The sequence below is a fragment of the Lepisma saccharinum genome, chromosome 14 (genome assembly GCF_977018435.1).
Source record: "Lepisma saccharinum chromosome 14, izLepSacc3.1, whole genome shotgun sequence".
NCBI classification, from domain to species: domain Eukaryota; kingdom Metazoa; phylum Arthropoda; class Insecta; order Zygentoma; family Lepismatidae; genus Lepisma; species Lepisma saccharinum.
This window is the reverse complement of record NC_139242.1, coordinates 63,228,316-63,256,052: the sequence shown is the minus strand read 5'-3', so window position 1 is coordinate 63,256,052 and position 27,737 is coordinate 63,228,316. Positions and strand designations below refer to the sequence as shown.

Sequence of the window (27,737 nt, the reverse complement as noted above, 5' to 3'; positions counted from 1 at the left end):
CTCCATTTTCCTTATCTCTCCTCGAATCTGTTTCCTTTATTTTCACTTTCTCCTCTCCTCGTCTATCCTATCTTTCTTCCCTCCTCTACTTTTCTTCTTCTCCTCTCTTTTGTCCCCTTTCGTTTCCTCTCACCTCTTATCCTTTCTGTAGACTCATCAGCGATGAAATACTAGAACACCTATTTATTTTTCTTTCAGAAAGAATTTTGTCATTTGCGATATAATAGTGATATTATTATACTTTTATACAATAATACTTGTTTTTATTTCTTTTGCGTATTTCATCAATATCTATTGTGCATGTGGCAACCCTGAAATTGAGCCTAACTCTACATGCAACCCACCAACATCTTGTGTAAATTGGGTTGCCTAGCTTAAAATGTCGTTGTCCTAAGACTTTTGAGAGAGACTACATAAGCCTAGAAATTCCTTGATGATCTGGAAATTTGGATTTTATCTTAATACTGTTTCTGATCTACACAATCTCCAATATCAATAAAAATGGTAAAAATAATTGTTCTCTTTCACTTCCAGTAAAACATAGAAGATATTAAATTTGATTTCATAGTAGACTGTGTATTTTCCTCTTAATCTTTGGAAGAATTATCGAATTGTAATTTTCAGTGGCGTCCCCAGGGAAAAGTGACTTGTTGGGGGTAGTTACAATAAAACACCCGAAAACACTATATATAAATAATAATTATATTCATGTATGGTGTTTTGTGTTTTTCCTTTACTTAGAGTGGACGTTTACTCCCTAAATTTACTTCCTCATTATGAGTTTATCTCCATATGATTCGCTTTAATAAAGGCATTAATTTTTTTTATTTGTAGGAACTGCCGCAAGTTGCGTCGTTTCTAGTGGCCTATTTTAGTATTGGAACACATTTATAATTTTATAATCCATCGTCTTTCTTGAGATGAAACTACTGATATAAATATTCAAGTTATAAAATAATATAAATGACAAAAAAAAAATGTTTCGAAGAGTTTAATTTCCTTGCAAAATAAACATGGCGGAAGAAATTAATCTTCTTAAGTATTAGAAACAACGAAAGTCACTTAGTCAAAACATTCCACTATATTGATCACACAGTTATCTCTAAGTGAACATACTTTCTCACAGAGATTATCTGGATTAATGATACCACAGATGTTACCAAAATCTTATCAGACATGGAATGCAAGTTATTGTGAAAGTGAGGACACGAGTTCGTGGGTGCATCCAAGAAGTTTGAGAGAGAACCAATACTATCTTGATCTATTGTCTCGTACATAATTGCATTTGAAATTTTTTTTAAGAGTTGATCCTAGTCTTTTACAAAATCTTGGATCCACCTGCCTGCACAGTAAGTGGAGAGTTTGTGTACTACATAATCTGCAACAAGTTGTTTTTTTCCCCATTTTATTTCATTCTGAACAGCCGCCTTCACTCCAAAAACTCTTGTCTTACTTGCCTAGAGGCCAGTGGTATGCCCAAGAGGGGGTTGGTGGGGGTTATATGCTCCCTTTTGCCCAGTGTTTTTTTTTAAAAAAACATCAAATTAGAGCTGACTGCTAAAATGTATATGTAATCCCTTACTTTTGAAAATTCTGGGCACACCACTGCTAGAGGCACGGCAAGGAAGCAGGGGATCATTTCAAGTTACAAAAAAAGTTTGTTATTCTTATTATTGACAACATAAATGCAGTTTAGATAGAATAACGCAAGTAAAAACTGCATTAGAGCATAAAATTGAGTGTTAAATGTATGGACCAGGTTATGTTTTCATATTCTACCATTTAATGCAAATAGATGGTTCCACACTTTTCAAAATTCCAGATATAAGGTGGTTTTATATGAGAGGTCACATAACGTAAATTTTATGACTAAAATTTCTCCCTCATTTTTAAAGCTTTTTCTTGAACAAGATGTGTAAAAGTTAATAACAAAAATGTAGTAACAATATATTTCAGTGCACCAACTGTATGAAATGTAAGAAACAATTATGAAAAACAGTTGCCCCAGATATTCAGACATCTGGTGGATCAAATGGAAGTCTCTCTCCAGGGAAAGAATAATAGTTTTGAATAAATTGATTTATAATAGTTATTATATAATTCATATAAATGATTATTATTATTATTGTGATTGTTTGTAGTATTCAATGGACTGTCCCAAGAATTTCTGAAAATCCCATGATCTGAGGTGCTTATGTAATCTAGTCATCCTCATTGTTGCAATTAGAAAAGTGTCATCTAACATGGAAAAGGGTTTAGACTGCTGAATAAACATTTTTGTCACAATGGGGGACATGGAGCAAGATAATTATATTACTCTATTAAGTAAAATGAAGGGGAGAGGGTTTCTGACCTGCATAACTCCATACCTATGTGGTAGGTGATTTGCATCTGTGAAAGGATGATATGAGTTGTTTCCTGCTGATAATTGGCCAAGACTCATTTGATTTGCTTCAGCTGGAAAATACATTCCAGCTACTCTGGTAAGGTAAATATGATCCTACCTCATCGAATGAATCCACCTTTTTTGGTATATTACAATATAGGAGTACACACGAGCGAACAAGGCAGTTGCCAACTCATGTTCTCACTCAGAATTTTAGTGTAAAGTGATTGTGTTGCCGTAAATCAATAATATATTCAGTGACGTGCACTGAGGAGTAGCTAGTCTAGCAGAGATAGATCAATCAATCTCACATCTCGAATTATATTCAAATCACAATATGTATTGTCTTGTTAAAGCCACCACAGCTCATATGCAACACCTTTTTTTCTACGCTCTTCTCGCCCATCGGTGTTCTCCACGGGCAAAGCTGGCTGGATACCCTAGCTCGCTCTTCTTCCGCCAGACCAGTTTCCAGGTAGAAACGGCCGCCCGAAAAAAAGGAAGATTTCTACCTCTACCTTCCTTGTCCCCTCACCCTGCTGCAATGGTTGAAAGCCCGTGCTTTCAGGTTGCCCAGTCTATCTGCTATAGGACAGATAGGGGATTGGTTTCTCATAGATTTTTTTTGTAAATCCTCTAAAGAACTCAGGGTAAAATTTTCTGCAGTTCTCTGTATTTACACAACATTTTACACGTTGTACAATATGTATGTATAATATGGGATGTATTTTTATTATTTATGAAATGGGAATGTGTTATGTTATGCTTTCTTTCTTTTTTTTCAAGTATGGAATATATAATGATTAAATTACAAATATGTGCTCGGGCTCTCTCTCACTCTCGTTTTAGTAGTTTTTATTTAAATATACTACTCTTGGCCTCTAACAGTCAGTCATAAATACGGATGTATTTATTTGGGCAGGAGAACGCTCGTTCATATAGTTGTTGGATTGGTTTATTTTACTTCGCTTTTCTGCCACATTTGGTTGTCGCAAAAAATGAGGATGAGTGATGATATGATTAAATTGATGAAGGGACCTCAGATGAACAATCCAGGCCAGGATTCGAACCCGTGATGAGTGCGCATTCTTGTCCTATGTGTTGTACTCTGCAGTGAATAATGAAATAATTTGGAATGAAAAATGTATCTCAGAACTCAAAAAGTCACATGAATATTATTGAAGAAACTACAAAAAAGTGTGATTTGTTTCCTGTTTTGTTTCTGTGCATAAAGTGGACTTAAAACACCAAATCAGCCAACTGTGCGGGAGTGGTTATCACAGCGCGCTACGACACCAGGAGTTCCGGGTTCGAACCCCGTTCTTTGTGTTTGTACCTTCATTAATTTTATCGTAACATCTTCGCAATTAACCAAATGTGACAAAAAAGCGACGCTAAGTAAAAAAAATGAAATGAAATCATTGATTGATTGCTCGATTTGGTTTATTTTACTTCGTTTTCCCGCCACTTTTCGCTAATCGCGAATATGATACGATAAAATTGATGAAGGGACATACACAAAGAATACCCATGGCCAAGCTGACATTCTAACCCAGGATCTCTGGCTTAGTAGTAAAATCAAATAGTTTTTTTATTTTCGAATGTGGGGGGGTTTACGTTTACTTTTTTTTTAGTATTCATTCATCATTTTGTAATCTTTTCCTGTTATTGACATTCTTTTTTTATAAGGAATACTGGTCCCTAAAGGGGGGAGGGGTGTGACCCACACCAACCACCCAACACCCCCATTGAGCACGCCACTGACTGCTACCCCAAGTGTCGACGTCACTGAATATATTTAAAAAAAGATGAAGCTATTTCAAGCCGATGAAAGTAAAAAGTAACCAAGGAGATTGGAGACATTCTTTCTTAAGTAATAGAATGTATCAGTGACAGTCACTGAAACCCTGGGTTGTAACAACTGTGTTTACTTTCTGATTATTACAACTCAGAAGAGAGCGTACCTTAAGAGTACCAATTGACTTAAAGACTGCAGAAGAATGTTGGAATAACAGTGCTTCATATGTTAGCCTATCCTACCCAGTAATTGTAATAAGAAGGGAAGGGGGGGGGGGTGCAAGGGCCTTGATGAAAGTTCAGCTAGAGAAGGAATAAAATCATTCTATCTCACCTCACTGTTTTATTGTATTGATGGGTACAAAAAACGGGTGTATTTGGCGTGTGTCCGAACCCACCAAAAATCACTATTAACTAGAAGAATTCTAACTTGAGTGGCACCAATGTTATCTTCTCCCGCTTTATTTCCCATCTCTGTGGTTCATAGACTAAGTTACCTAGAAATATGGTTTTGTACAGCAGATTCAAAACAACTTAATTTCCAATGTATGGGCAGACACACAGTGGTAACACAACTAACGAATAAAATATGATGGGGTCTTAATAACAAGAAATTTGTTAGAGAACGAAGTGGGAGAGTCCAATTACATAGGAAATATTTCACCACCCTCCTCTGTAGTTGTTCGGATCTTTCGTCGGCTTAATTTTTTTTCTTTTAAAGAGCACATGATATTGTTGAAGAAGGGTTTTCAGATTCCTCTGTCCATACTAAGTTTCTAAGTGAGAATATTAGAGGACAACTGCCTCCTCTTGCCCAGCCCCTTCCGCACGCCAATGACGTCTGTGAATGTGATATTATTTTTTGTCAATGCTAAACTCTTTTCACCCCTTAACCTTCCCCAATTTTACTAGTTTCCAAGTTAATGGGCGGTGTATATAACCCAATCAATCTCTTTAACGATACCAGAGGGACCAGAGGCAGGGGCGAACGCCCTAAACAAGTAAATCAGGGACGTCGTTAGGGGGGGGCCTGCGGGGGCTTTGGCCCCGGCAGTTGTAACTCTGGCCCCCGCAAACAAAATTTTGATCGATTAAAAATTATCCTAAATTAATACTACATATTATTTTCTGGTAAATTTGTAGCAGAGTTGGAAACACTGTTCCGAAGAAAATCTTCAGAAGCAAATGTAGGACAGCAAAATTCCACCCTTTCCTTGCTTACCAGATTATAACCAAGGTCATAAAATCTGCCTGCTTAGAGGTTATTACCCTTGCCCTAAGTTCCTGGAAACCAGAGATCCGACCCTTTTGTTGCAAATGACCCTTCCAATACAGATGGAATCAAAGACTCCGCCGTGGCCGAGCGGTCAACAGTAGGTGGTCGAGCGACATAGGCTATGGAGAGAGTTCTCCAGTACTGACATTGTTCTGAGATTTAAAATTGCTCTATGCTTCAGCTTCAGAGCCACAGATTAGCTTTGTGTTCTTGCTTGCGAGGAAGGTCTCGGGTTCCTACGGTCACTGTGTATTTGTTCTTGTGTGGGAAGAGTTCTAGCGTTGTTGTGCATTTCCATCTTGAATGGATAAATTTATCAAAACCGGATATTTTAAAACTATCTCAAAACATGTGGAAGATGACGGCAATGAAGAGGGTGTTGGTCCAAGTTCTGACGTTCCAAAGTTAGACAAAACAAGTGAATGTACTAATGTGAAAACAATTACTGATCTTGGGGTAGATAATCCTAGGCAACCACTTTTGCAAAACTATCCAAATACTACGTTTCAAAAACACTGGTTTGCATCTGCGCCGTGGCTAGAATGTAGTGTGGAACTTGACGCATGCTTTTGTTTTCCATGCCGTAAATTTGGCACAGATTCAGGATATGCAGAACCAAATTTCAGGAAAATAGGGATGCGCAACTGAAAGAAAGCATGTGAAAAAATCAAGGAACACAAAGGAACGTCATACCATCTAAAATGCATGGAACTGTGGGCGAATTACAAAGTGAGTACCAATCAGTTTTGTAAAACAATTATATGTGTGTGGGGGGGGGGGGGTGTATGTTCGTAGATTAAATTTAAAAAATGAAATATGTGTATGTCTGTATCCAGTGTTCAAATTGAAAAAATGGTGAGGGAAAAATTTCACAGCTTCCCTATTCTAATTTTGAGAATTGTACCTCATAGAAAGCCAACTGTGTTGGGCAGAAATTTCTCTAGGGGAGGGGTTTCAAGAATCCCGTATCTAAAACATACGGACTGATTTATATACATTTCTTGGGTTCAAAGTAAATAACACAAATTTTCCAATTAGTGTACAAGGTTTCAGTAATCACTGATCTCGTCTCAGTGGACTTTTATTTAATATCAGAATTATTTTTCTTAGAGGAAGGCAAATTAATCAGGAAATATTTTCTCATTAAATATATATTGTAATTTGCAAACCAACAACAGGATTAATTTTAATGTAAAATTTAGTTCAGAAACTGACAATATATATGTTGATATTAATGTAACATTTACTTGAAATTGAAAGAAATGATTGCGTCAAATTCTGAGCAATGGCAAAATATGATCTAGAATATACTTACGAGGGTAAATTCTTTACATGGTCAGGAGTTAAATTAAAAACTCCCCCCCCATTTTAATTCGAACACTGGATGTACTTTGATTTTCGTCAAAGATATGCAACGGTGATACAAGAAATTAATGAATGGACAGTAACAAAAGACACGCCTGCCTGTCCAGGGGAGGACATCGCGTAGTGGTAATGTCGTCACCATATAATTCCATATATATATCCTTGGTTCGATATCTAGTGGACGCACATAGTGGTTCGGATCAAACTTTAAACTGTACGTCCAGTCCCGATTGGCCTCCTATTTGTGCATGAAGAGGACATAGAACATTTGGGGACAAAATCGTAATTCGGGAGCTAACGTGCTCAGCCACTGAGGCGGCTAAAATTCAATAGGTTTCCATTTTGGCTATTTTACCTTTTTTCCTACCTCGTAGATTAATTTTTACGACAAGTCGATGTGGATTGATGAATGATGGACGGATGGAAAAGTGATGGGAGCATAGACAAACAGAATGAGTCACCAATGACTGGTGGAGGTTTGAACATGGGATCTCTGATTTCGTAGCCCTTTACGCTTACGACTCCGCCACGAACACTGGAATAAATTAAATAAGTAATGCCATGGTTTAGAATGAATGTCGGAGAGAGTGGAAGCCGAGATAATAACATGTACACTAATGCATTGTTGACATTACTAGCAGATGTTAACTTTCTACCGATACCTCGCAGAACGGAGAAATAATTTTTACCTATATTTGCATTGTTTTAAAAAATATATACAGCACTGACGAACGAAGGAACAAAGCTAATCTCCATTGTCTAGAGCAGGGGTTCCCAAACATTTTCGTTTCCCGGCGCCCTTCGTGTTTCAAGATTTTTCCACAGCGCCTACGTCATGAATGTAGGCCTGTCTAGTACTTGCTTTGATTGACTGAATTGATGTATTAAGTCCATACGTAGTAAGGCTAATTGGGACTGGACCTACAGTTTAAAGTGGGATCCGAACCACTATGTGACTCCACCGGGTAACGAACCCGGGACCCCTTAATTACAAGGTGGTGAACTCTAACACTACGCCACCGGGGAGGCCCTATCTAACACTTGTAACGCTCTGTTAGTGTGCTTACGTTGCTTGCCTTAAGTTAAAAAATAAACATATTTAAAATTCAGAAACATTTTTTATGCAACAAGTACAAAATAAGAACATGTATTTGGAACAATCATATCGATGACTGAATTTCATTGAAAATATTGGAACATCACGCGGCGGCCCCGTAAGCCTACCAGGGCGCCGCGGTGCACACTTTGGGAACCACTGGCCTAGAGATTACAATTTCTGTAAAACTGAGTCCTAGGTTTGAATCCTGAAGGAGATATTATTTTCTTTCATTATTACAATAACTTGTCATCGTAATCAAAAATAGTTTAAAGTCCATTTTATGCTCAAATATATTAATTGGAACTGGATTTATAATGTCAATTGGACTCCGACCCATTGTGTAATGTGCCTCCATCGGGACTTGAACCTGACACTCTTTGGTTATAAGAGAACGTGGTAAACCACACCTGGGAGGCCCGCCATGGTGAACGTGTCGTTATAAGAAATATGCAATATAAAGCAAAAATGTGAATTTATTCTTGAGAATGTTAAAAAACAACAAGAAAAACCAGAATATTTGAGTCGCTAATAATATTCTGCATATTACATATAATTGTGAGGCCGTTTGCGAGTTTTCCTTCATTAATTGCCATTCATAATCGTCAACATTGCGATTAACTAAAAGTAACAAAAAAGCGGTACAAAATTTGAAAAATAAAATATACATAGAATAAAAGTAAATGGCAATTAATGAAGCAAAACTCACAAATGAACTGAAAAGAAAAGTAATAACAAGTTGATATTTACTACCTACTTTTGGGCTTTTTGAAGTTGTCATTTTTGGCGCCAATTTACCTGTCTATTTAGCATGGTTTGTGGCTATTATAAACGCGCTCCCTACTGATAACACGAACTGAGACAGAAATAAACAAAGTGTGAAAATACCTAAGTCAGTGTCTTCATGACACTTGAACAAACCACCAACGTCGTTTTGCGATAATGCAGGGTGCAAGTTTAGAGGTGCACAATTTTCGAAAGAAAAGTGGCACGCGTCCTATTTTTCCTATTAAATCTCGAGGCATTGGTGTACACATGGGGGAGCTGACGAGGCTACAACTCTCCCGAAACTTTGAGAAAAACAAAATTTTGAAATGAAATCTGTAAAGAACTCGGGGAAAAAAACAAATTGGTAAGTGCAACCCCCACACCCCCTAAAATGACCCTAGATACCATTTCTCTCTTTGAACAACTTTAAAAAGGAATCCCAAAAGTGGTAATTACCAAATATTTTATATTGTCTCTCTCCACCTCCCCTCCGAAAGAAAATCCTGCGTACGTTTGTGTCTGGAGGAGAGTTACAAATCACTCGCGTAATGTACAGTGCTGCTTGCGATGGAATACTGCTAGAATTTAAATTTGAAAATAATTTCTTCAATGTTAAAGGCGTCATCATTATTACTATTATTAATATGATTTTGTAACGTCCTATTATTGTTATCATTACGTCCCTGCCTAAATTCGCAGCCAGAAATACGATTGATTGATTGAGTTATTGTTTTAAGTCCACTTTATGCACAGTAAGGCTAATGGGGACTGGACCTACAGTTTAAAGTGGGGTCCGAACCACTATGTGCCTCCACCGGGAATCGAACCCGGGACCCCTTAATTACAAGGCAACGACGCTACCACTGCGCCATCGAGGAGGCCCAGAAATACGAATAAAACGCGATCTTCTATCTTCAGGAAAGCAACGTCTTGACAAGGCACAAGGCGGTCCTAAGACCAGCACAAAGCTTGAATGGAGACAATACAACAAGCTTGTTCAACAAATGTTGGCGCGAAGGTTGAGGACAACCAAAGGCGGCACTGCGTCCCAAATACTCTCTGAACTTCCTGTCATAAAATATTCCTGCGAGAGGACAGTCGTCACCTGTCGAACCTGACAAATTGCAAGGAGCGGTCTTTCTTGCTTTAAGGGAACAAGGGAAAGATGGAGAAGATAAAGGGAAGGAAATGACAATCAAATGGTAGAGAAGACTTATCCCTGGGTTGTACCCCTGCTGTTTGAGAGCACAGTTTCTGAAAGGCAATACGCAAATATGGTTAAATTTTCCCTTCCCCAGTAAATCTTTGTTTCCGATTCATTTTGTTCATTCTGCTAGATTTTGCTTCTATCCAGGGTGCCAAGTACCAGAACGGTCCAATGACCTCGTTGCCCTCGAGCAAGGAATAACTTGAGTGAGGAGGCAGGAGGGCTTTGGGGGAGGGAGGCGGGGCAGATGCAAGAGGACGAAGAAAATGTAGCAGTTTACTTACATGATGACTCGTGAAAGTAAAATTGTTATTGCTTGAAAGAATGAATCGTTGTACTGATTTTTGCATGTCTCAGCAGAGAGGAATTTTCAAAAACATCTCTCCTCTGAAAGTGCTAAGCAGATTTCGTAAATTCTGAAAAATGAATATGTAAGATTTCATCTGTAGGTTTGTTTGTTTGATTTGTTGTCTTCACTTTATGCACAGAAAGGCTAATCAGGACTGGACCTACAGTTTAAAGTGGGATCCGAACCACTGTGCCATTATCTCCACCGGATATCGAACCCGGGACCCCTTGATTACAAGGCGACGACCTTACCACTACACCATCGGCGAGGCCCTTTCACCTGTAGGTTTGGAAGAATCCTCATGATGGTTACATTTGTAGCTGTGTTGAAAATAAATGTAGTAGTTTTGTCTTTCCGGAAACTTAATATCAAATATCTTGACAGACAATAATGCAATCCATAGGAGGATTCTCCAGAATAGCTAAATAGGAAAAATCCTGCACAGAATAATTTATCAGATTTCAAGAAATCAGCTTAGCACTTCCACAGTAGTTTCGTGGCCGCGGTGGCTCAGTCGGTAACGCGTCTGACTACCATGCTCAAGGTCCCGGGTTCGATCCCCGGCCGGTTCAAATCCGGGAACTTTTCTAACGGTGCAAGCGGCCCCGGCGCCTACCCAGCGTCGAATAGCATGGGTACCTGGGGGAAACCCTGGGGGGTAAAGGCGGTCAGGGGCGTGATGCTGATCACATCACCCCCACTCACGACCGGATCACACCCCCTATACGCCTTCATGGCGTGGTGCTATGCACAGGGGAGCACTTTACCTTGCTGATATTATACCTTTACCTTTTACAGTAGTTTCGATAAAAAAGAAGAAGTTGTCATTGAGACAGGCAGAAAGTAAAATACATTAAGAAAACTGTAAAGTAATAGTTTAATAGTAGTACTTTCATAAATTGATTTGCTTCCTGAAAATTCTTGAACTCTAATGTTTATTTGACCTCCAGTATTAACATATATATTATATACACTTCGTAGTAGTTTTATATACCAATGCACTATATATGTAGCAATATTATAATGTAATATAATGTACATATAAACATTATATATGTGTGTGTGTGTGCATCACACAGAGTTGTTTAACTCTTTACTGTCGGGTAATATTTGCATAGGAACAAATTTTAGATTTGGCCCCCCCGAACTGATCAACCTAGCTACGTCCCTGAAGTAAATTTAGATAAATAAATGCTTTTTTAGTAGCCGCTGAAAATACTACTTTCTAACCGTCCTGCTGCTTTTTCTGGATGTGCTACGGTGTCGTAAGTATTTTATGTTCTTCATTTTTGGTGATAGTGAAACTGAAACGCAAAGAAGGAAATAATCACACAATGGACAAATTAACCTATCAACCCTTCAACTGCAGATTTTTAACTAATTTGTGTGGAATTAGTCACCATCCATTCCGAGTGTTACGAAAAAGTGCTATTTTTAACTGTACATTTCACTTTGCATTTCTGGAACAAAATTTACGAACGTGTTTATCTTTCTGTCCATTTGGTTTGCAGAAAGAAGTGAATAAAGGAAAATTTCCTTCAGCGAGTTGAGTTTGTATCAGATTAGATTGCCCGATACATCATTCAATACCTTACCTTACCTATTTGCACTTACCTGCCTTACCTTTTACATCGTCTGTAGGTAATTGTTGCACTCATGTAAATTTTTACCCGTCAAAAATGTATGTTGGAAAATACCAGGAAGGAGAGACGACACAAATATGAAAGTTTTATGTAGACAGAATGTGAGACTAACAAGAGTAAGGTATGTTTTTATGTGGTCCGTTTTTTCTATCTATACGAATGAAGGGTGCTATAGAGAAAGTTACCTTTACAACGCCGATTGTGCAAGAGTTCTTGTGTTTGGGAAAAATAAGTGAAAATTACATACTTCATCTGATTGATTCATTTCTCGTTGAATTCTAGTTGTTAACACGTGTAAAAAAATACGTTAAGAGAGACGGTAGGTGTCGCCAAGAAATGACAAGCAACGTAGAATTTAACAAATTATGATGAAATATTTGTTTCATGACAGTAGTCATTTTTGCACATACTTACAATAACTGCCAAATAGCTTTAGAACTGTTGCTAACAGTTATATAATTTTGTACAAGATTAAGAAATCTTATACCCAATAACAAACGGTAATACGTACGAATACATATATTTTTGACACTGTTGAAGGGCAAATAATAGTTCCTTGCTCGCACCAACAATTCCTTGGTTGGTAAAGGTTATTAGAATGACAGCCATAAGGGAGTGGGGATGGAGTGGTACAATACTTGACAATTATGTACCTGTCAGATTCATGTCTGGTATTGGTGCAGAGTAGCAAGGCAGATTGATTTTTTGGTAATTATGTAGTATAGCCCGAACACCTCTCTCTCGTTTATTTCGTTAATTTTAGCATTGATACTTACCTCTTCTGCATTGCGGAGGATTCTTTAAGGTGAAGTTATGCCTTTCTTCATAAAATAGTGTCAACTTTTCACATTACGAGTCATTATTTGTCTTCCTTGTTTCGCTTGTGTAACAGACAATATGGCGTGCACTCGTCAAGGATCATCGCAAGTCGTGCTTGTGTTTTGTGGATTTGCAGTGTGCAAGCAGTGTTTCAAACCTTAATGACCGAAAATTACGTACTATTACGATTTTTTTTACATGTTTCCATGATTCTTGCATGATTAACTCCATGAACTGTGCACGATAAGGTTAGGTTAGGTTAGGCAAACACAGTTAAAAAAAAACAGTGACAAGGGTTTACGACATAAACAGCCACTACGTTTCGAACAGATGGTTTTCGATTTCAGGAAACAAAAAGCGTGACACGGGGTTACGTCATCGAACGCAGGCAAATAGCAAGGAAATGGCAGCAATCGCCTCTGCGTGTTGGAAATAGGCTATGGTAAAAATGTCATATGCGGGAAATGGATTTCTTCAAATTTACAGGAGAAAGTACTTACGCAATTGAGTTTCTGTGTAATTTCGGAAGTTTGTAGAATTGTTTTCTCGCATTTTTCAAACTATTTTGCTGCTAAATCACGTATTTTTCTATAATAATGTCTGTCCGATGCACGAAAGCTGTTGCTTGCATTTCCATTGAACGGGATGTTGCGAGCATATGATGACGCAATCCCCGGTAAGTGTTTCCAAACACAGTTTTTTTCACTATATTGTCCAACTTAAAGCAACCTAACCTAACCTTACCGTGATGGTGCGTGGGGCTATTGTGAATAGTTTTTGGGGCCTTTCGTGGATGGTTATATGATCCAGAATGGTTTTTGGTGCTATGCAGGAATAGTTTTCTGGGCTATGCGGGAATTTTTCTGTTAAGGTTGAAACACTGCATTGTCGTTTGAAACACAACGCTAGTCTAGATTTGCCCGCCATTTTGCGTGTTCAGGAAGCGAGAAAAGAAGGAAGCTAAATCTGTTGTTAAAGAATCTTTCGCAATGCAGAATAGGTAAGTACGAATGTAAAAAAGTAGAGAATAAACGAGTTAGAGCTATTTCCCGCATATGACAGTTTTACCTGAAATATTTCTCAGGAAAGAAAAAGGAATTCCGGGTCAGAAAACTTAAACGATCAAAGAAAACACCTTCACGAACTTCCACAACGTCAGAGAAATTGATTAAAGTAAGTAGTTTCTTCTGTAAAAATGAAGAAACCCATTCGGGCGATACTACATATTTACCGATTTTTTTATTTGTACACACATGAACGATCCCAGTTTGGAGCGATTTTACAATACCAGGAATTTCTCCATTTTGTTTGAAAAATCGGCATACTCATTAAATTAGGGCTCCTAATCACGAATCTGAAGTTAAAATTTCGCGCTCACGTGTCAAACTTGCAAAATAAGAGGGTCAGTCATCGCAACCGACAATGCACAATTGCTCATTATTTATCGCAAGATTTTCCGTTTTGAATACTTAAAGAACGAAATATATATATTCCTGATATTAGTACGACCCTAAAATTTAACTATGTTACCTAACCTAGCCTAACCTAACCACGTGCCAATGGTTCGTGGGGCTAGTGCCAATGGTCCATGGGGCTAGCCATAATTCAGGAATTTCCATTTTTTATCCACAGATTCACAAAACACTGGGTTGTCATATCACATTTTAATTAATGTGTTATTGTGATCCATGCTGCTCTTTTTGCCCATTAACAGAGCTTGGAAGAAAGTGGAAAATTTTCAATTATTTATGAAGAATGTGTTTAATATGAATGTTTTCTGTTGTTTTAGCAAACTAGCGGACATGTTATAGCAAAGTAATTGTTTTATGTGGTGCTATTTATTGCATCATGCATTGTTTATTTCTTTTTACACAGCAATGTGTTGACTGCAAACGGAGGGAATTAACCATCTGCAATGTCACTCCTTGCACTGCCAAATGGAGTCTCCAGTGTTGGCAGCTTCATCCCAGAGATGGAGCAGGTCATCAGCTGCCTGGAAAGAGGGACGGTCGTAACAAAATTTTTCCCTCGGAAAAGGCCTGAACGGAAGACCCTTGTGCTGCGACGGGAAACCAGGCAGATTGTGTGGTCAAAGGCTTCCACAGCTAAGAACTTTGAGGGAGCAGGTAAGATCATACATCTATTAATATTTTAGGTAATTTTTATTAGTGAGATTTTGTTTAATTCCAAAATCATCATCATGTCTTTTATGTACTTATCAAACAGGTTTTTTTTTTGGTTACATAATGCATTTTTTGTGCAGAACAGATTTTCCATCTCATTCCTACATGCTCATATGAGAAAGTTAGGCAGGTTAATTTTGGTGCTATACAAATTTTAATTTTGCTCCTATATGCTTAAGGTGTTAATATTTAAAAGTGTTAATTTGAGTAGTGTGGTTTAGTTTGATTGTCTTTGTCTTTTCGCACTTTCTTTCCTCTCCTGCATGTATTTTTGATGAGAGAATAAAGACAGTGGTAAATTTCTCGTAAGGGACAGACTGATTTAATCAAATTTACAGGAGAAATTACTTACCGAATGCAGTTTCTTTATACTTCTGGAAGTTCGGGGAAGTGTTTTCTTGCATCGTTTATTGAATTTTGCCGGTAAATCCTCTATTTTTCGATATAAATGTGTGTGACCGATGCACGAAAGCTCTTGCATCCATTTACTTCCAGGTGGATGTAGCCTGTGTGTGATGATGTAATCACGGTCAGTGTTTCCAAACATGTGTTTTTGTAACTGAAGGAGGTACGTTTCCGCAAATGGTTCATGGGGCTATGCAAGAATGGTGTGTGGGGCTATGCATATTTTTATCGAAACCAATTTTTATCTATTGTAACCTATACGTGACCCTACCTAACCTAACCTTACCGGAAATGGTTCGTGGGGCTATGCATCAATGGTTTTTGGGGCTACGTAGGTATTTTTGGGTGCAGTGGGGTGGAAACACTGCATGCGGAGTACGGTAGTGCAACTGTGACCGCCATTTTGTGTGTTACCGAAGGCAAAAAGAAACGAAGAAAACTTACTCGGTATGTCGCAAATAGAGCTTATTTCCGTGAAATAAGTGAAATGCCACCTTCAGCAATGTTTCTCAATGCAGAATACGTAAGTGCGAATATTAAAATTAAATGAACTAGCAAATTTCAGCTGTCTGCCCTTACGAGAAATTTACCAAGACGGTTACTGGCACAGTTACTTTTCAAGACATAATTTTCGCACAATATATATTGTATTATATAATAATTTCTGCAACTTTTACATTCGCAGATCAGTTTTTCGAACTCTATACTTAGTTCCAATAATTTTTAGTATTCTAAACATATTAGTAACCTTCCTGTACTTGTAATAATCAATGTGGAGTTGAAACGTGGACCACACAAATCTGTCATCTGTCAGGAGCAAGGTGATTTTAATCTTGATCATCTTTTGGTATCATCAATCCATCTTCATCTTCACCTTGCTACAAGCCTCTTATTAATAGGTTTTCCAATCCTGTAAACTTCTTTTTCCCCCATACCCTTAATGATTTGTTTTTGGTTGGTTATTTTTATTTTACTTCACTTTTCTGCCACGTTTGGCTAATCACGAAGCTATACCTTTATTGTCAAGGCAAAAACAAACAAAATAGAGTTCACCAAAAAAGAAGTGTGTTGCAATTCTGCAAGACAATGATGCAATGATAATGCTTCAGTCTTCAATCCTGTGTGATTAAATGCATCCACATCATTCATGTGAAAAAAAATATAAAGTACAAAAACATAGATAATGTATACATTCCAATGTTAATATCAGGAAGATTAATTGTCTCACAGATTATGTATGAAGTCAACATTTATCCTCATTATCACAATTAATACAGACATAATGTTTGTAAAATGTAATAATTTAAGAATGTCAGATATGCTAAAGGTCCCGGGTTCGATCCCCGGCCGGTTCAAATCCGGGAACTTTTCTAACGGTGGAAGCGGCCCCGGAGCCCACCCAGCGTCGAATACCATGGGTACCTGGGGGAAACCCTGGGGGGTAAAGGCGGTCAGGGGCGTGATGCTGATCACATCACCCCCACTCACGACCGGATCAAGAAAGTGTGGGGCGTTACCCCCACACCCCCTATATGCCATCATGGCGTGGTGCTATGCACCGGGGAACACTTTACCTTTACCTTTTTAGATATTTTCTGATCTTCGAAGAATCTTTTTGAAATTGTGGACATCCAACTGACCTTCAAAGTTTTTTTAAAATTTATTTTGAGTTTGTGACTTGTACTTCGTTGACATGCATGTCCGAGCAATTTCCCGTAATTTTTTCGTGTACAATGTACATAATTATTTTTGAAAGTGTGGGAGCTTGCATAAAATTGTCTCATCTCTAAATCTAGTGGATCTTCGGGAAGTGAAAGAAATTCGCCCTGGCAAGAACTCGAAGGACTTTGAGAGGTGGCCTGATGATGCAAAGAGAATGGAGAGCTCTAAATGTTTCGTGGTGCTGTATGGGATGGAATTTCGCCTGAAGACACTCTCAATAGCAGGTAATGGAGTATTTGTTGCATGTTTTACTGTTGTTCATAGTCTGCAGAGGATTATATTTTATCTTATTAAGTGAAGCCTTGTAATCAAGGTGTTCCACGTTTGATTCCCAGTGGAGGCACAGTGGCTCAGACCCCACTTTAAACTATAGGTCCCGTCTTGATTACCCTATCTAAGCATAAAGTGGAATTTCAACAAGCTTGGTTTAGAGAGATGAAGATTCCTTGCAAAACAAACATGTTCATTTGCATGTCTGATTTTATACTTGTTTCTTTAAAGCACAGCTAACATTTTAGTACAATAAAAGGTAATTACTTACCTTGATGCATCATATGATTTGATGTCCAATACTTTACCAAGACACTTGGCTTCCTCAGAGAGGGCGAAGAACATTAAGAATATCAAAAAGAATATACAAGAGTAGGAAGATCTGAACAATTCTGCAATACATTTTAAACTTCCTTTGGATACTCATTGTTATATTATTACTAGGGCTGAGCCGATGCCAATGTATCGGTATCGGTTGAAATTTGTTTACCGATACCTGCTGATACTTTTCCGGCATTTTGTTTTTTTACAAGCTCTGCAAAAATACCATGCGACACTTTCGCGGTATCTAATTATCCTGGTAATTTTGCAAATTCGAAGTTTCTTTCAATCTTGCACCAGTTTTGTGAAAAAATGAATTTTGTATTAACACAACATGTAGTTTAATATTTTGATGTAATTCTCAAATATTTTAAATAAAATATATTGGTAAATTGATGCATATAATTAGTGAAATACTTACACACTAATATTAACCTATATTTTGAACAACTTTTAATTATTACAATTTCTAAGGATCAGTATATTTTCAGTGTGATTGGCTCAGTCCTAATTATTACTGTTATCTTCAACATGTAAGTACTCCCACTCTGTCATATTCTCCCTGAGGAAACCAAGTGACCTTGGTGAACCATTAAGCATCAAATTTTCTGATACATTAAGATGAGTAATTAACAAAACTTATTTTTATTTATTTGAAATTGGAGAACTTCAAATTAGACATGGACGATGATTTTCTCGACCTTTCAGTAATTTTGAACCATTTTCACGGCATGGCTCACATGCTTGTTCTGATTACTGCGGTTGAATTGCTTCGATTATGAGGATATGTGTCACTCAAGCACATTAATAATTTGGAAAAGTTTTCTGTAACAGAGTATTTGATTCCTTACAGGTTGTCCATCTAATTCCACTTGTAGAGAACTTAGGATGATAAACCCATACTTGTATAGCTGAAATTTTTAATTAGCATAGAATTGGATTGGATTGATTTGGTGTTTTAAGTCCATTTTATGCACATTAAGGCTAATTGGGACTGGACCTACAGTTTAAAGTGGGATTCGAACCACTATGTGCCTCCACCGGGTATCGAACCCTGGACCCCTTGATTACAAGGCAATGACGCTACCACTGCACCATCGGGGAGGCCCCTAAATTAACATAGAAATATAAGTATTTAGTTCTTAATTATTTTTATCATTTGTTTCTGATTACAGTGGAACCTTGATTATATGAGTTTTTCAGGGGACCAAGCTGAAAGAACTTAAAATGCAGGAAATTTTAAAATCTAAGAAAATTGTATAACATCCTGCTGTGTTGGTACCATAATAAATGTATAATGTGGGAAAATGTAAAATCAGGGAATGTAAAATTGGGGTTCCACTGTATTTGTTGTATTTGGCATCATAGAGGTAAAGCTATGCCTTATACACTGCAACGTACCATAAGAGGCATATGGTAGTGCAAAGATAGAGCCCCACTCATAGACAATCTCTGACATTTGTGGAGGTAATGTGATCAGCACCACACTCCAGTATTGGTACATATTTGGTGATAATAATTATACACTTACCCTGCAGTACAATCTGGAATATAGCATTGAGTGTTTATTTGTATACATCAATATCAAATTGTATGCCATTGTCTTGTATGATGCTTTGTTAGAGCCTAGTGTGTATAAGATCTGATTCACTGCATTTATAATAAAATTACATTTTAGACTTAACCTAACCTACCCTAAGTATTTGAACTATCTTTGTGTATGTTGAATGTTTTAAAGAATATTATTTTGTTCCTCTCATATGTATATTACAACAATTTCTCTTCTCCCCCAACAACAAAACAAAGTTTGTGAGTAATATTAGTCATTTGTTTCTCTGTTTAAATACGTTAATTTTGTTCTTCCAGCATTATCGGAGAAAGAATGTGACCACTGGGTTCGCTGCCTTCAGTATCTTGTTCGTGACACATTGTTGTCACCATATCAGCTACAAGTTGAACGATGGCTGCGGAAGGAATTCTATACCATGGAAAGCCCAAGGGAAACGTGAGTTTGAACACAGTATTAGTTTTATGATTATGTTTGAAAGTTTAAATCCAAAATATAAACATATACGAAAGCTCTGAAAATGGAGGAATTTATTATTGTAAATTGGTAACATTGACTGTGAAATGTCTACAGCAAGTGGCCATAAGCATCTAGTTTCACATGATGATTGACTAATGATCACATACCAATAAAAGTAATCAAAGGTTATTTAATATGTTATATTATAACTGTTGCAAGATATAACAGCAATGAAATTGTGTACTGTGTAGACTTGGAAGTTATAACCGGAGGGTTTACTAGCAGAATTTTTTTTCATCTTAATATTCTTACATTATATTAGTTTTTGTATTTTTATAATTTTTTTTTTAGTGTAACATTGAAAGATCTAAAGGCATTCTTACCTCGAATCCACTGTAAGATGCCAACTAGTAAGCTACGAGAGCTCTTTCAAGAAGTGGACACCCGGAGAAGAATGGAATTGAGTTTTGATGAGTTTGTAATTTTCTACCACAAGCTCATGTTCGATGAAAATGTAAGTATGCTATAAATGTAGTGTTACCATAATTGTATATGTAAAAATAATTTTAATTTATAAATAATGAGGAAGAAACACAAAAATTGTATAAAATAAAAATAATATGCTGTAAAAATAAATTCCAATGTCCCACCATAAACTTGAAAACTACCTGAAAGTTTTTAATAGCTAGCTAAACATGCTATGAAACTAAAGGTTCAGGACTATTGTCCCAGGCTATGATGCCAAAGGCCATCTGGGGTCAAACTTGACTCCATGGTGAAAATATGCTAATTTTGAATTAGTTAATGGTCAGTTGAAAATATATTTGTTTCTTAGAAAACAAACATCATTTTACATCCCAAAATAACAGCAATATGCGACAATGAGATGATTCCGGTTAAATTTCCAATATTCACTTTCGAATGCAATGATTTGAATACATTTTAATTTTGACACATAAAATTACAACAATGCATAACAATGTGATGCAACAATGAGATTATTGTATTTTAGCCTATCTAGCATTCCCATTCTATCTGGCCGCGGTGGCTCAGTCGGTAACGCGTCTGACTACCATGCTCAAGGTCCCGGGTTCGATCCCCGGCCGGTTCAAATCCGGGAACTTTTCTAACGGTGAAAGCGGCCCCGGCGCCCACCCAGCGTCGAATAACATTGGTACCTGGGGGAAACCCTGGGGGGTAAAGGCGGTCAGGGGCGTGATGCTGATCACATCACCCCCACTCACGACCGGATCAAGAAAGTGTGGGGCGTTACCCCTACACCCCCTATACGCCTTCATGGCGTGGTGCTATGCACAGGGGAACACTTTACCTTTACCTTTACCTAGCATTCCCAATTTTAGAAGTTCAGTATTCACTTCTGTATGGAATGGAGTATAGAAATTATACAATGGTTTCATAGAAAACTGTGGAAGAAATGAGGAATTACTATGACGTAAAATGCAATGGAGTAGATTCAATCTTATTCACCCTATACCTTTCAAAGTTCTGCATGGTGTAGGAAGTGAATCTGCATATTACTGTTGCTGTTTTGATATATCTTGGTATTGCAGGATTTTTGTATCGTTGTGCTGCATATGGTGTCACCAGTTCGCGAGCAATACTTAATAAAAATTCCTTCCTTTTTATCTTTCTCTGGGAGTGATCCTTGCAGATGTTGTGTTGTCCAATTCATTTGTAGCAAATATAAGAATTATCAGCAACATCGTACACAGAGTCAGCATCACAAGCATATTCTTCTTCTGCAATATCTTGTGAACGTAACAACGAAACTCACAAACATATACGTGAGAGATATAGTGACACAAAAGTCTACCTCAAATCAAATTTGACCTCTCATGGAAATCACTAAAGTATAAAAACTATTCAGCAAGAGCACAAAACTATTATGGTGACCTAATGAATAGTTGCCATGACAGTCAGAAGCCAGAAAATTCATAGGGCATGAAAATTGTATAAAGGAAACACGAAATAAATAAAGCAAAATAGTGAAAAAATCTTTGATGCATTTTTAATTTAAGTGTTTAAATTGTTTGTGATTGTGTATCTAATTACTAAGGTAATGTCTTATAAACAATAAAATTTAAAAAATCCTATTACGTGTCTTATGTGGAGGAGGTTAACAATCAGCTTGTAATTAAATGGTCTTGGCTTTGAGCAGGTCACATTAAAGTCCAGATCAAATTAGTCTGAGCATTAAATAGACTTTATCTACTGCTGATATTTCATTACTATGTATTCTAATAGATATTTGAGTATATTCATTTATTCATGTAAGATATAAGTATATTACAACAATCTGTAATGGTAACTACCATGTGCTAGTTTAATATTTGACTGGCAGGAATACAGTGTATTGTACTTTGTATCTTAATATGCACGTGTTGGTGTATCTTTGCAGGCATTTAGAGAGAGCTTTTTGCCGTACTCTGGGAATGGTGAAACAGTGACATTGCAGGAGTTTCAAAGTTTCCTTAGAGAAGAACAGAGCGACCCTTTAGGGGATGACGATATGCAGGTTTCTCAATTCATGAGGGATTATCTCCAGGACACGCAGCGAAACGTGCAGGAACCATATTTTACCATCAGTGAGGTATAAACCAAGCAAGTTTTAAATTTGTGTAGCTGTCTGACTTTTTTCCATAAGGGGCCAAAACTTTATTGCAACAAATTGCATGCATTTGAATTCATTTAATTCAATTGGCTGAATTTAAAAACTTGATGTTAATCTTGGTTCATGAAAAATGCAAAATCTGTTGTATTATTCTGTAAAAGAAAATATCCATGACATGATAGGAAATTTTCGAGGACTAAATTCCAAAAATGAAAAATATGAGTTCTTATATTTGGCAAGAAAAACAACATGTACAAATTCCATCCAAATCTGAGGTGAAGTCGTCAATGTATACCATGTCAGAAGCATTAGACAGGGAACGACCCTTGACTGTGCAGTGTTTACCTGCATAAAAATAAGTGGTAATGTATACACGTTTAACAGTGTCTTGTGTGATCGACCTCTGTAGAAAATTGGTTAGCACAGCTACAACTCCGGGATTCCCGGGTTCAAATCCCAACCAGGGCATGGGTGTTCTTTGTGTGTGCTACTTCATCAATTTTATCATATCATCATTCATCTTCATTTTCACTATTAGCCAAAAGTATCAGAAAAATGAAGTAATATAAACCATTGTAGTATTGTATGTTGTGCAGTAGGAACTTGATTTTACGTGTAGCAGCAGACCGAGATGAAACATCTTGAAATGCAGGGAAATTTTACAACATTCTGCTTTGTTGGGTCCATAGAGATTGAGCGTATGTTGTAGGAAATTGTTAAACCCAGAAATATGAAATTGGGCTTCTACTGTATTATGCTCTTTTCTTTCTTACCATTGAAGTTAATGTAGAGGAAAAAAAGGAAAACCAATGTGGAAGAAATCATTTGCTTAGCCACCTTACTAGAGACTATGAACTAGCTTCTACCATAAAGCAGGTGATGTTAATATATCAGCAACATTTTAAGTTATGTTGCATTTGGTAGCATAAGGAGAAGATAGTTGAGCTTAAAAATACAAAGGCAAACTCAACAACGGCATCACTCAAAATTATAGCTCGGGTACAGTGCCTTGAATAACGTAGTGTCGAAAACATCACTGTTCTGGGCGCTCTGGCTGTTTCCATTCAAATATGATACCGCTAGAGGCGCTGATGTCAGTACAGCGGCATGGTATTAGTCTGCTTATAATGGAAGTAAATGGAGTTTTCGCTGCAACGTCAGGTTCTTTTTCATGAAGCATTTCCATGAATGTGATAATTGCTATGATATTTGGTACAGTGGTTGCGAATATATTAACGAACATTCTAGATAGGCGACCACGTCCTGTTATCGTTACTTTCATTAATAATATGGGACAAAATATATGCGTGAATGCTGTTGGTAACTAAATTTTTGTGTATGAATTAGGTTCATTATTATTATCATCATAATTTGTTTTAAACAGATACACACTGAAGCATTTGTATTTTTGGTCTTTTCTTCCACTTTAAACTAATCGCAGCGATGATGATAATGATGATTGCATGAAACTACAAGGAGAAACCCACAAAACTTCCTTAGTGCCATCGACATGAGTGTAAGGAAACTTTCAGACCAATGGGACAAGCGACACGGGATTTTCACACTGATGTGACTAGTGGCACAGATACTTCCAGACTGTAAAATAGCATTCATTTCGTATGAGGGTTCAAACAGCAATCGACACGTTCATATGCCGTATTCACATGCTACTTGTTACTTCGGTCTGAAAGCTCCTTAAAGGAAGGGTGCTCAGACCGAAGCGACGTGTCACAGGGGGAGTTTTCCAACTAACGTAAGTGACAAGTGACATGCTGCCTTCAATCTATTAGCAAGCGTTTGCTGCTAATTTTGCGAACAGCAGATCTAGATGACACAATAAACCGCATGTTACAACAAAAGATCTAGGCAACACGATAAGCCACACGTGTCCCTTTGTCGCTTGCGTGTTGCTCATACTGGGCCCTTTTCCTCAATAGCTAGCAATGTGTTGCCGTGGTTTGTTGTTCTCGTGCATGCGCAATGCAATGAGTGTCTTGCTTTAGGGAGATTGCGCACCAAAGCGACAAGCGGCACGCGACACTTATCACTTGAGGATTTCACCAACCGAATGCTGGCCTGTGCTGCCCATCATGCTGCTACGATGTGAAATGTTGCTCTTGATTGGTTCGTTTCCAAGCGACATGTGTTGCTTCGGTATGAAACTTGCCTTGGACCGGAGGACCCCTGTCTCTTTGGTGTGAAATCCCTGTATCGTTTGTCATGTGTCGCTTTGGTCTAAAATCTCCTTGAGGAAACGGTGCAGTCAGAGCTTGTGTCTCTACGGTTCGAAAGGCTGCATTGATTACCAACTGCTTGCATCCAAGCGACACTTGTGGTTTGTCGCCTCGGTATGAAATATCTCTCAGGATACTATTTATATTCTAATAACATAGAAAAATAAACTCTAGTACACAATCCAACACCTGACGTCCGGAATCACATTGCGATATTTCTTCTTGTGTTACGCATACTATTTATTTATTAATTTTATTTTACTTTTCTTTCCAAATTAATGCCATTTTGTGACTGCAAATCACTCCACGAATATAACAGTTTCCATCAATTCACGTACCACCTTTCAAGACAAACAAATCTACACAATTTATTCCAAAAACTAACTAAGCCACATTACTTTCATAAGAAAATTAGCAGCTGTGCTGATCGCACTGCCATCTATGTTGTCATCGGTCTCGGGAACCAGTTTCTTGGGTTGTTTCCCACAAGTTATTCAATGTGCTGTAGCTCAGGTATCTTCAACCCTGTTGTAGAAGCTAGAGAAGGGTGAACTCAACAAAATATGCCTGTCTCTTGATTGCCGTAGCTCAAGGTTTCTGACAAAGAAGATATTTTCACCCAATGGCAAGTTTACCCTTTGTATTTTCAGTGCCTCAGTTATACTGCAAATAATGTACATAACATAAGACGAGGCTGAATGATATGTGGTGTGAAGTTATTTTTTTTAATTGTATTAATAAAATTATGCTAAATTGTATCTGAATTGTGTGTTCCCTTTACAGTTCATGGACTTCCTGTTTTCCAGTCAAAATGAAATATGGGATTACAGGTACAGTGAAGTTCATCAGGAAATGACAAGACCTCTTTCCCATTACTGGATAGCTTCATCACACAACACGTAAGTACTGGATGCGTATTTTACATAGTAGTCATTCCTTGTCAAATTGTCATTAACAGGGCTTGGAAGCTGGAAGTTAATGGTACCTCTAAGACTATGCTAAACATAATAGTGGTTCATTTCTCTTCAGTTATAAACTGGAAACATTGTTTTTATTTTACATTTTTGTGTTATTTGTTTCATTTCTGAGTTTTCTTAACTAGAGTTTGCTCTGTCACCATTTTGTAAATGTCAGTCTCATTTACTTTACAATGTTGATAACTACTACACATTGTCTTTACGATGTATTTAGGGTATTACAGTGGCATCAGTAAACATCCATTGGAATTTAATAACTGATACTGTTTGGTGCTTTAGCATTGCAGTGAGAAATGAATTTTGTGGTTCAACTCAGACTTATATGTATTGTGCATAAACTTCAAGTCAAAATATAAGTACTGTAATGCTTACTTTTCATTACCATCAATAATTTGTGAAGCATCAAACATTGGATTGTGTTGACTTATGCATACATATTTGCAAGTATCATATCTCTTTATCATTTTTGGAAGTTGTAAGAGCTTTTATATTAATACTGGGAACTTCTGCTTGGCTGAATGTTTAGCACTCTTGTCCTTGGTGCAAAACATACCAAGTTCATCCTCGGTGGGATTTCAAAAATGTTGGTGTTGACCCAACGTCAGTAAAAACCCATTTCCCTCGGACATCAATCGGAACAACCAAGAACTTACCAACACTGCAAGACCGCTATGACATCTTCTGGTAGACACAGCAAGCAATGTCACCAGAACCTCTACTGTGTCGTCTTCAGTCTCTCAATCAGCCCTGATGATGACTCCGAGGTGGAGTTGAAAACTTGGACAAATTGTCTCGTGTCATGCTCTTGATGTGTTTTGTGTTGTTTTCAACAATAATTTTTTTCTGGTTGTTTAAATTACATGTCTCGTAACACATCTTGTCAAAATTTACCATACCTGAAGCCAGGCATTTATTCTAAATGTTAGTTCTTCATTTATATTGTAGGGTTTGTCTTCTATAATTATAATAATATTAATGTCATTTTGAAGCCTAAACGTACTTATTTTGAATATGTATTTACGTAGATTTTGGATAGTTGTACTTCAACCAAATTTTGATTTGCTGCAGAAAACTCACTTCTCTTTCAGGTACCTAACAGGCGATCAGTTCTCTAGTGAATCTTCCACAGAAGCCTACATCAGGTGCCTGAGAATGGGTTGTCGGTGCATCGAGCTGGACTGTTGGGATGGACCAGACGGCATGCCTTTTATTTACCATGGTCACACATTAACCACAAAGATCAAGTTTCTGGATGTAATAAAAATTATTAAGGAGCATGCATTCGTAACTTCCGAGTAAGTCAATTTATGTACCACATTGAAAGAATTAAATCTTTTGTTAAGTTACTTGTATGGGGTCAACTAGGATAAATAGGCAAAAAGAGCAATGTAAAATAAGAGAGACTAATACATTCTTTATGTATAATTGTGATGTACTACATGGCATGAAATTGAAACAAAATATTTCATGAATATCTAGTTTGTATCAACAGAGGCTGAAGAATTTACAAAACGTACGATTTCGTATCCATTCGTTGGGTTTGATTGATTTGGTTTATTTTACTTTGCATTTCTGCCACTTTTGGCTAATCACAAAGATGGGGATGAGTAGAGAGAGCCACATGTTATGGTGAATAAAACATCAAGATTTCAGTGCAAAAACTGGGCACATTTCAACATCAACAGCAGTATAAAAAAATGGCATATTGGTGTTAAAATAGTGAATAAAACCCTAAATTTGATTTAAAAATTACACCTACTACACAAAAAAAAAAAAATTTCCCATCCTGTAGAAAATTTATGTAGTTATCAAAGTAATAAGTTTATTCCTATGTAAGGGAGTCCATTTTTGCTTCTAAACTATTTGCAGCAGAATTAATCTATTTTCTGTGATTTGCATAACTCGTAGGATAATTCAGACTTCAGAAATTGCCGCGTCTGTAAATAAAATCTAAATTTCGTGTTTCAAAGTTTATTTCCCATTTTGCAGCTCATTTCACATTCTTTCGTGACAAAACATGGTAAGAAAATGTACCTCACACCTTTCAAAAACATGAAAATGAACATTACAGTGTGTTATTTCACATTTCGTGTTTTCGTCAAAAATGAAATATGCATGCCTCTAGGGATGACTGATGATTTGATGAAGGGGCATTCACAAGGAACACCCATGCCCAGGTCGAACCTGGGATCGCTGGCATTGAAGCATGCTGTGCTAACCACTCCTCCACGGAGACTGGCCAATTTCTTGGGGCAAGGGGA

The 27,737-nt window shown here is 37.3% G+C and overlaps 1 protein-coding gene across 1 annotated transcript in view; it reads left to right on the top strand.

Annotated features, from left to right (window-relative positions):
• Positions 1 to 11,831: 11,831 nt before the first annotated feature.
• The window catches only part of sl (small wing phospholipase C gamma 1), a 138,404-nt gene continuing 122,498 nt past the window's right edge, over positions 11,832 to 27,737 (top strand). The window contains exons 1-8 of the mRNA XM_083135782.1: positions 11,832 to 12,008; positions 14,582 to 14,832; positions 17,091 to 17,240; positions 19,474 to 19,612; positions 19,985 to 20,147; positions 22,053 to 22,244; positions 25,283 to 25,398; positions 26,565 to 26,771. Coding sequence (XP_082991908.1) covers positions 14,622 to 14,832; positions 17,091 to 17,240; positions 19,474 to 19,612; positions 19,985 to 20,147; positions 22,053 to 22,244; positions 25,283 to 25,398; positions 26,565 to 26,771 — 1,178 coding nt within the window. The 5' untranslated portion in view covers positions 11,832 to 12,008; positions 14,582 to 14,621. The remainder of the gene's footprint in view (positions 12,009 to 14,581; positions 14,833 to 17,090; positions 17,241 to 19,473; positions 19,613 to 19,984; positions 20,148 to 22,052; positions 22,245 to 25,282; positions 25,399 to 26,564; positions 26,772 to 27,737) is intronic.